Source organism: Crocuta crocuta, unplaced genomic scaffold (assembly GCF_008692635.1).
Source record: "Crocuta crocuta isolate KB4526 unplaced genomic scaffold, BGI_CrCroc_1.0 scaffold89, whole genome shotgun sequence".
NCBI classification, from domain to species: domain Eukaryota; kingdom Metazoa; phylum Chordata; class Mammalia; order Carnivora; family Hyaenidae; genus Crocuta; species Crocuta crocuta.
The window spans coordinates 10,783,109-10,793,417 of NW_027551559.1; the positions used below are offsets into that span (position 1 = coordinate 10,783,109).

The following is a 10,309-nucleotide window of genomic DNA, read 5'->3' on the forward strand; positions in this document are numbered from 1 at the left end:
CGGCTGCAGGTCCCCAGCAGCGCTGGGGCTCTGACTTCGCGGAGAGGAGCCCTGGCCTGGGAGCCGCCGCGGGGAGGAGGCGGGTCCACCCTGCTTTCCCGAAGTGAGGAAGCTGCTGGAAGCGGGTGGTTGTTCCCTGACCGCTGCCGCGTGCGTCTGGGGCACGGCGTGTTGGGTACCCGGTGAGGTGTCTTGCTGCCCGGGGGGACGCAGAGGGCCATGCATCCTGAGGTTGGCCTGCCAGGTNTGGGCTGTGGCAGCTGATGGCTCTCCTGTGACAGTTGCTGTACTTTTCCTAAGTTCTGTAGAAGGAAAAAGTGGATGTATGTGTTTTGTCCCTGCATCAGGGGCAAGTGGCCCCAGGGGACGTGAGTGAGGCGCGTGGCTCTGCGGGGTGGGGCCGTCAGGGGCTGGCCTCCCTCTTTCAGAATATTCTGTCTGTTGTAAATCAGGAGTTGCCAAAACAACTTATTTAGATTTTTAAATAAGTGACAGCGAAGCGAAGAGAGAGAGGTTCCCCAGGTAGAGCCCTCCTCTCTTCCCTCACGCGGGCTGGCCGTCTTTCTGCGGACGCCCCACGTCTCCTCTCTCTCCCGGAGCGACCCAGGCCAGCCCCCCGGGACGCTGTGGGGGGGAATCACAAGGCCCACCCCGACGCCAGGGCGCCCTCCGCCCCCGAGCCCCATGTAGGCGTGTTAGCGTATGAGCCCCCGCTGACCCCTGAGCCGCAGCCCCGCGGGGACCTCAACCCGGGCGACCCGGTGAGCCGGGCCTCTGGGCCCAGAGCGCCCCAGCCAGCGTCCGCTCGTCTGGGACTTCCCGCCCGGCCCTGGGAGCGCATCCTGGTGGATGTGGGCGGGCCGCGGGTCAGAAAGCCATCCGTCCCTGACCCTGAGCACCGTCAACGCCAGCTCACAGTGCCTGTGGCCCTCCCCCGGGCCCCCCGCGTTCACCCGTCGATCCAGCTCCACCACCCCGGGCCCCGCTCTCTAGTGATCATCCCCCTTCCGTGCGCTCGCTGGGCTCCGCCGTCCCGGAAGAAAGTGCCGTCCGGACGCTGTGCGCTCACTGAACGAAGGCGGCCGTCCTGTCTCCTCCCTCTGGGAGACCATCACCTCGGGGTCTGTCCTCACAGCTCCTCCCTCTGGCTGGCCGCCAGGACGTGTGACACAGGCGACCTTCAGCTCACTGTCCCCTGGCGGCCCCATCCGGCTCTGCTGTCACCAGCGACGCCTGTGCGAGCAGCACCCCAGGGAGCTGGGCCCTGCGCTGCACACACACAGCTCCCCTGAGCTGTGAGCTGTCACACCCGCCCCCCCCCGGAGCTGGGCCCTGCGCTGCACACACACAGCTCCCCTGAGCTGTGAGCTGTCACACCCGCCCCCCCCCGGAGCTGGGCCCTGCGCTGCACACACACAGCTCCCCTGAGCTGTGAGCTGTCACACCCGCCCCCCCCCGGAGCTGGGCCCTGCGCTGCACACACACAGCTCCCCTGAGCTGTCACCCGCTGAGCACCTTGTCGCACAGCTCATGGGAGAGGATGCTTGTTCCCCGAACCCCCAGAGCGCGTGGCCTTGGCCGCAGCTGGTAGACCCAGGGCCCTGCGTTCAGCCTCATGGCCACAGCACAGAGCTTCGGCCACATAACAAATAGATCCTGGTGCCTGTGGCCGTCCACGTTCATTTTCTTGTTCATCTGTGTGTCCACTGGCCTCCGGGAGGGGCGTGTGTGGCCTGTGGCCGACGGAGTGCTCACCGTGTGTGAGCATAGTTCTCTGAGACCTTCGAAGCCGCCGGTGTGGGGTAGGACTGTGTGCCGTGTGTGGCCGGCAGGCGCCTCTGCGTGTGTCTCCCGTTTTCTCGAATCACGTGGAGGTGCATTTGTGGACGTGTTCTGTGCTTTGGACGGTGGTGATCCCCCTTCCCAGTTAGAGCACGCTGGCCCTGGAGCGCCATCCTGCAGCCTGCCCGCCACCCCCTGGGCCTTGCACCGACCGCCTCGTGCCCCCCCGCGCGTCCCCTGGCCCCGCGCGCCGGGGTAGCACCTCGCACAGGGGCACCACTCCCGCCTGCACTCTGGGGGCGCGGCATCTCTGCCCTCCTGCGATGACGCGTGTACCGCAGTGTCCCTGGCACAGGGACAGAGCAGGCAGAGACACTGGGCACCCTTGTGCCCCCGAGGTCTTGTCTCGTGCACCGCGTTGGCGGTTCCTTGATTGGGAAACACCAGGCACTTGGGCCAACGTGCGTGATGATGTCGGTGGCCTCGGCGGCCTTGGCGGCCTCGGCGAGAGGAGGGAGTGACTGCCAGCGAGGCTGAGCGGGGGTGGTCGTCAGGTGAGCTCACCGAGCACCGGGGAACAGTGTACAGTGCACCCTCGTCTCACGGGGGGTGTGGCGGACACCAGCGCGTCCGCTCGGGCTCTGACCCCACAGATGCCATCGATGTCTAAGAGCAGGCGTTCACCTGTCCTGGGCCTGGGGGCTGGGAGCCCGAGACGCGGGTGTGGGCGGAGCAGGGCCCTCCTGAGGCCCCTCTCCCTGGCGTGTGGATGCCGTGTCTTCCACGCGTCCTCACGTGGGCATCCCTCTGTGCGTGTCTGTCACCTAGTCTTCTCTTCGTGTGAGGACGCCTGTCCTGTGGAACTAGGGTCCATTCTGGTGACCTGATTGTATCTCAGTAACCTTTTCAAGGCCCTGTCTTCAGGACAGGCATGTTGGGAGGTGGGCTGGGGGTTGGGACATCGGTTCGTGGAGGGGGGCCCCTTGGGGTCTCCCCGAAGCAGAGGAAATGTAGTGAAAAGTACAGTGAGCCCCAGGCCCACCCTCGCCCACCTCTGCAGTCGCCAACTTCCGGCCGCTCTGGTCTCGCCTACACCCGCTCTCCCCTCAGCCCCAGTGACCCACAGGCAAAGCCCGAACTTGACCTGTAGGTGCTCTGGGGGCACGTGTGTCTTGGGGAGCAGAGGTGGGGTGCACGCACCTGGGGGAGCAGGGCGGGGGTGCGTGCATCTGGGGGAGCAGGCCGGGGGGGCGGGGGGCGCGCGTCCGCAGCAGTCCCGCAGCCTCACATACTTCTCCCCGGGAGCCTCCTTCCAGCTCCTGTTTTCATGTACTTTCTGAGGTGTGTCGGGGGCTTTGTCCCTGAGCGCCCTGCTCTGCGTCTTGCTGACTGCCTCCCCGCGTCTCCCGTTTTCTGATCCAGAATCAGGAGGTTCTGTCTCTGTTGGCTTGTCCCGTGGCTCGTCCACGCAGTGCCCGGCTCGCACGCTTGTGTCCGTCGGCGCTGGCCCCCTCAGCACGTGGGTGTGTGCGCGAGTGGTGAGGTTCTGGAAGCCTGCGGGGGACTCCCCCCGTTCTCCGCCTGGACGCCCCGGGAAGTCTCCTGGGAGAGACCGCACGATGCCTGATTCTTCCCCCTCGTTGGCACGTGTCACGCTCAGGAGCTGGTCTCCTAAGGTCCCCCGGAGGCGCCCAGTGAGGTGGGGCGTGTGTGCCCAGGCTGATGCCCTCGTGAACGCGTGTGAAGTTCCGTTACGGCGTCAGTGGTTCTTACCTGGGCTCACAGTGCTGTCCGCCGCGGGGTCCTGGGCCGAGGGGCCTCCGCCTCCCTTCCCGGCTTCAGCCGTGCACCCCATTCCCGCTGCATCTTCCACTTCTCGGCCCCTGACCCCTTCTGGCAGGAAACAGTGTCTGGAGCCTGCAGGCGGCCGTGAGGGTCTCCGTGCCCCAGGGCTGCTCCAGCGGGGACTCTAGACGGGTGTGCCAGGCCACAGCAGCTGCTCCGTGACACAGACCATGAGCTGTGGGTCCCATCTGTCCCTGGTGAACCCCTTTCTGACGGGACCGTGTATCGAAGCCAGCTTCCAGGGAGTGTAAACGGACTCAGCCAGGGCCTGTCACCATAGGGCCCCTCGGACTGGGTTATAAACCCTCAGCTCACGGGAGGGCCGGTCACATACTTTATTGGACGAGGCGCTTTTGAGGGTGACCAGGTCTCCTGACAGGGACAGGATGCGGGTCCCGGGTTACCAGCCTCTTCCTGCTCTGTCTGCAGTCTTCTCCCCCTTATGACACGGCTGCCCCCGGCCCCCACCCAGCGCCGTCACTGGGGCAAGGCCAGCGTTCTCTCCCTGAGCCCCCGCTGTCTTGCTGACCCCGCCGTCCAGCCCAGGGCTGCTCTGAGCGGGGGCTCCAGTGGGAGTGGGTACCCCCAGCCGGGGTGTCTGAGTCCACGTCCAGCACGGAGCTGGGTCTCATTCAGGTTGTGGGGAATGAAGACCCGCCCTCTCCCTGGTGCCCCCCCCCCGCCTCCTCCCTGCACACTCCCGGTGGGGAATGGGATACGGGGACCCAGGCCGGCCGAGGTGCACCCCCGCTGCCTCCGGGAGGGAAATACCACGTCCAGCTTGGTTGCTAATTACAGGGCCTTCTGAGCGTTGAGCCAGAACTGCCTGGAAACAGCACAATCGGCCCCTTTCGTCTGCTTGTGGCCCTGTTTGCCTCCCAGTCCAGCCAGGACTTTCCAAGCACGTCTCTCCTCGGCCCCAGCACCCCTGAGAGCGTCCGTGTGGCTGGAAACAGAGTCTGCTGGGACAGGCCGGGCGCAGGGTGTGGGGGCTGGTCATGGCGCCAGCCGGCCGCCGGGCCTGGGAGGGACAGAGGCCACAGGGGACAGGAGGGTCCAACCAGCCAGTAGCCTGCAATTCAGGAGAAGTGGCCAGAACCCACAGAAGGTTCTGGAAGGAGCTGCAGGAAGCCTTCCAAGTCCTGCCCCTCCGGGAGACGATTTGCCCTGGTCTGGGGCAGGATGGACAGCGGGCGGGCCCAGGGTCTGGGCGAGGCGAACGCAGGGGTGTGGGGTCCCCGGGAGCAGCACCGGAAACACTCAGGGTCTTCGCCCAGGCGGCCTCCCGAAGGTGCTCGCCCTCCCCAGGCCGCTCACGTGGTGCTCGGTAAACCCGTGTCCACAGAGCCGCTTTCTGCCCACCTTCAGGCCCCGCCAGGGCAGCTCCCCACAGGCCTGTGACACTCCTCACCGCGCCGCGCAGGAGGCTCGTCTGTGAGCCGCGGCCACGCCCCGCCCCCGCTTGCCGTGAAACCCGGACACCAGATGGTGTGGTCTGGGTGCGCAGAAGCACAGGCATGTGAATTGTCATCTGATGGTCAGTTGTGGTCGCTGACGTGCTGCGTCCCGGGCACAGCGGCCGGTGAGCCCCATGGCTGCCGGCCGGCCTACGGGAACACGTGTTTTTAATTCAGCAACGTGCGGAGCGGCACTCCGTGCCCTGACCCGGGGCGCTGGGCGGCCTCGGGTCACCCGGTACGGTCCCGTCTGTGGTTCTCAGATGCACTCTGTGCCCGCCAGGAGCCCCGGGCGGCTCTGTTCCTTGTCGCCAGACAGGGTTGGCCCGCTGGTGAGCGGACAGCTTCGCAGCCGTGCCCTCCTCGGAGTGTGGCGACCTCCTGCTGGCTTCCATTCGCGTGCTTGGCTGCCTGGTCATCTCGGCCCCGCGGGCGGCGGCCTGTAACTCCCTGTGTGCCCTGGGCGGGCACTGGGAAACAGCACCTCTGAAAATGGCGCCCCGCGCTCCGGCCTCAAGAAGAAGGGGTCAGAGTGCAGTCAGGGCGAGAGGCCGGCTGCGGGGGCTGGGGTCCGCCGCCCAGTAACCCGCCCCAAACCGGTTCGGTAAGCCAGTCGATAGAGTCGAAACATATCGGTCAGCGTAGGCTGAAAAGTTTCCGAGGGCACGAATGGTACTGCTTACGGGGCCGGGTGAGGAGACACCCGGGTGGGGGGGCACCTTCCCCGCGTCCTCTCCAGGACACGTGTGCGATGAGGGACTTCCTAGGGGAGAAAAACTCCCCTGGGGACTTCCAGACAGGACTTCCTTCCTCAGTGGCACAAGAACACGTGGGACACCTCTGCACAATAAGAAAAAGTTGAAGCCGCACCCGTGTGTGTCTCCGCGGAATCTCCCCAGAGGCGGCTCGCTGGTGCATGGGGCACCGCAGGACCCACGCAGAGGGAAGCGGGGGCCCAGGCCTGCCCAGGACTCCACCCAGATACGCACTAGGAGACAGACTCAGTTCCTTAAAAAACTCCCCGACTCTTGACTTCGGCTCGGGTCATGATCTCACGGTGTGTGGGGTCGAGCCCCACGCTGGGCTCTGTGCTGACGGCGCGGAGCCGGCCGGGAAGTCTGTCTCCTCTCTGCCCTCCGGCGCTGTGACCAAGGTTCTCATGTTAGGACGTCTGCAGCGCACGGCGGACTCGGGCTGAGCCGGCACCAGCACTAGATGCAAGGAGGACGGAGGGCCAAGTTCGCCCATTCGTGACAGCTAAACCCAACTCCCAGAAGTGCCGGGGGCGGAAGGCGGCACATCTGCTACAACGCAGAGCAAGCCGCGCTCGGAAGGAGACGTCAGCCGCGTCAGCCACAGGCCAGCAGATGGGTACTGCAGCTGGCCCATCACCTTGTGTTGGCCGCTAGGCAGTTTAAACTTACACACGCGGCTTGTGCTGCCTGCTGGGCGGTGCTGCTCCTGACAGCGGGCCCGGGCGCGCCTGCGCCTGCAGAGAAGCCGCGGGGCCCTGCAGCCGGGTCACCCAGGAGCTGGGAGACCTCGCTGTGCACTTTCTCTCGGCCCGTCTTTTCTGCCCTCTGTGTGCCGAGACCTACATATTTGAAGTGTGTATTATTGCAAATAATTATAAGTTGCATCTGTAGATCATAAATCCTTTGTGAGTTTAAGGCTTCTCATCCCTTCTCTGCCCTGTTTCCCACTCGATCGCTGAGAACACGACGTTCCTGAGCGTCCCAGGTGGGGACCTCCACCTGGGCCTGTGCACACGAGCGCTTGGTTTCAGGGCCGGCTGGCCACCGTGTCTGTCCCTGACCTGGGCCCTCTGGTGAACCCCATGTGTCCGTCCCCACGGAGCCCCTCCCATGGCGTCACCCCGACCAGTGCTGTGCATTTGGAGGGGGCTGGCTGCACCCTGTTCTCTGCTGGGCTCCCAGCCGTGACGTCCTGGGGTGGAGAGTCATGGCGTCCCTGCTGCCCCCCTGCGCTCCCGCATCCGCGGCGCCGCGGGAGTCTCAGCGCTGCACAGGCGCCCGTGTGGTCCTGGGACTCAGGCGTGTGCGCGGGGCGGCCCCAGAGGGCCTCGGGCGTGGGAATGCAGGCGCCGGCCGTGGGGGCAGCGGTGCAGCCTGAGAGCCCTCGCAGGACGTCCTGGCCCCTTGCCACCACCATGTGAGGCAGGCACGGCGTCTCCACGCCGGCTCCGGGCTGCCTTCCCACGCGGAGTCCGGCCCATTCCGAACGACCTCGCCCCTGTCTTCCCAGATCGCCTTCATGACGCTGACGCTCTTCCCCATCCGGCTGCTGCTCGTCCTGGCCGCCATGCTGCTCGCCTGGCCCTTCACGTTCTTCACCACGCTGGGGTCTGCGGAGAGGGAGCCCGGACCATCCCCGGCCTCGTGGCAGAAGTAAGTCGCTCGTCTGCGGGGCCCTGGCGTGCGGGGGCCACTGAGTCTCTTCCTCCTGCCCCCGGCTGCTCCTGCCCATCTTCCCACCCCCCCGGGCCCGGAGCGCTCCAGGCTGTCCTCTCCCGGCGGAGACACCGCCAGCCTCACNCTTCCGGGTCCTCCAAGCCACAGGGCCGCGGCTGGCGTGTCCTCAGCACAGAGATCCCCGCGTGTTTGCACGTGCCCAGCCCTGAGGCTGCGTGTCAGCCAGCGTCTGTCTGCTCACCGTCCGGTCTGCAGGGTCCGGGGTCGCCCCCTGCTTCGCAGACCTGGAGCTTCCCTTGCGTTTGCCCGTCAAATACTGATAAGGCAGAGCCATCTGAGGATGGACGTGTTGTGAATACACCCTAACCAGAGACCCATCGTGGGCCTCAGAGAAGTAAATCACAGCGTCTTCTCGTTCCCCAGAGCTGCCCTTGAAGTGTACGCGTTAGTAGGTGAAGGTGGTGCACCGTCAGGAGGACTTTGAAAAGCACTTCCCCGTCTCAGAGGTTGTCATTTCCGTCCTAAACCCAGAGGGTTGCGCTGTCTGCACACCGTCACGCTCTCCGCACCCAGCCGGGCCCTTGGACAGGACTCTCCCCCTGGGGGAGTTGGTACTCGGCCCGCGCAGGGCCGTTCCTGGAGCCCAGCCACACGTGCACCCGCGTACGACCCCCAGGAAGGTGGAGTCGCCACACAGGCGCCAGGGGCCACGAAGCCTGGAGCATTTGCTCCTAGCCCTCGGCGGGTTTGTGGGCCTGGCCTGGTGCGGCCGGCGGGTGGGAAGCGGCGCCACTTGTCCCCATGCACAGCTGGCCTGCTCGCACGCGGCAGTGACGGCCATTCCGCGCCCAGCATTTGCCGAGCCAGCAAGGAGTGCAGCGCGGCCATGCCGGGGACGGTCCAGGTGCCGGGGACCCTCACACAGGTCCCCGTGCGCTCCCCACGGTGTTTCACGTTCTTGGACCCTCGTCAGTACCACGTGAGCCACGGCCTGTCTTCCTCCCTGGCGGACCCGCAGGCAGCCCATGACCTGCCCCCGTTCTGTCCCCAGCACAGCACCTGGCCTGGGGACGCAGGTCCCGAGGGAGGGCGGCTGCTTGGCGGTCCTGTCGCTGGGGCCTCCCGGGCGCCCTGGGGTCACCCTGGCTTTGAGGTCCTCCTTGTGGCCTTCTGCGTTCCTTCTCTTTGAAGAGCATGCTGTGCCTTGAGGGAGCTTTTAAATGTTTTAATCCTAAAATATGAATTTAGTTTCAAATATGTGATCAAACAAAATCTAGACCAAATAGAAATCAGAATTCCAGTTTTGCTAGGTTGAGACTCCATAGCTGGAAAGCAGAGTTTTTTGTAGTTTTTGACAGATCACGAGTGATTTGACTAAAAACCTGAGGGTTTAGTCCTGCTAGGCTAACACTGCTTTCCTGGCACTTTTTGTCTTAATTACTTCTTTCTTCAGCCCTGCTCTTAGGCTGGGCTTCCCTCCTCCTCTCTTCACACATGCAGTACAGATTCCGTCTTTTCAAAGTGCGGGGCTCTGGGCCGGTCTCCCTTCCCCGCGCCCACCCCGCGCGGCTCCACGCGGCTCCATCGTGACAAGTGGGCCACACCAGCGTAGCGCCAGCACCACTGCCTCCCAGGTGCCTCGTGTGCCCGGAGCACCTGAGAAGTGGCCTTCGGCAGCAGTAGTAGAGGTGTCCATGTCCATGGAGACCGCACGTCACTGTGCACACACGTACGAGTGTGCATGTGTGTGTGACCTATGTATGTATGTGGATGTGTGCATGTGTGTGCAAGCATGTGAGTGTGCATGTGTATACNGCGTCACTGTGCACACACGTACGAGTGTGTGCATGTGTGTGTGACCTATGTATGTATGTGGATGTGTGCATGTGTGTGCAAGCATGTGAGTGTGCATGTGTATACGCCTTCATGTGTATGCATGAGTACGTGTGTGGTCACATGTGAATGTGTGTACAAGCATGTGTACGTGTACATAAAGGTGAGTGTGTGTGTGCACGTGTGAGCACATACATGCATATGTGGGGGCATATGTGTTCATGTGTGTGCATAGGTGCATGTGTGCGAGCATGTGCATGTATGTACATGCACGTACACATGTGTGGGTGTGTACGCTAGTGTTCGTGTATGTGTACAAGGATGTGCATGTATATACATGCATGTGTGCATGCGTGTGGGTGTGTACACTAGTGTTCGCATACATGTATGTGTACAAGCGTGGGCATGTGTATAAGCACGTGTGGGTCTGTACGTGAGCGTGTGTACGTGCATGTGTATGTATATGCATGTGTGCATTGTGGGTGTGTGCATGAGCGTGTGTACGTGCAGGTGTGTGTGAGCCGTGCACGGCCCTGGGCTGGGTCTGCTGTCGAGGGGAAACACTGAGCTCCGTAAAGGAGAGCATGGAGACAAAGCGCCTGATCTGGGGGCTCGGGAGTTAGGGGGACACGGGTTGAGTGCATGCGGGCTGTGCCGAAGGGTCGTCGCAGGGTCACCCAGGAGGCACGCGGTTCCACGCCGTGCAGGGTTGCGTGGGCTGGAGTGGACCGCTGTGCCATCAGGGAGGGTTTCTGCCCAATAGAAATTCGTGCCGTTCGGACTTCCTGAAATGAAAGCCCTGGGCGTCCAGGGAAGGAAGGAACAATGCAATCTCACAAGACATCTCTTCACAGTTACTTTCAAAGCTGAGTCATGTAAACAACCAGCGCATCTTCTTGCACAACCCGGCCCGCCGGCCAGCGGTGCTCAGGCGGTTAGAAAGGGGATCGTAGTCCCTTC

The 10,309-nt window shown here is 63.9% G+C and overlaps 1 protein-coding gene across 1 annotated transcript in view; it reads left to right on the top strand.

Moving 5' to 3' along the window:
• LPCAT1 (lysophosphatidylcholine acyltransferase 1) overlaps positions 1–10,309 on the top strand; it is a 39,819-nt gene that overhangs the window by 2,497 nt on the left and 27,013 nt on the right. The window contains exon 2 of the mRNA XM_077749391.1: positions 7,350–7,492. Coding sequence (XP_077605517.1) covers positions 7,350–7,492 — 143 coding nt within the window. The remainder of the gene's footprint in view (positions 1–7,349; positions 7,493–10,309) is intronic.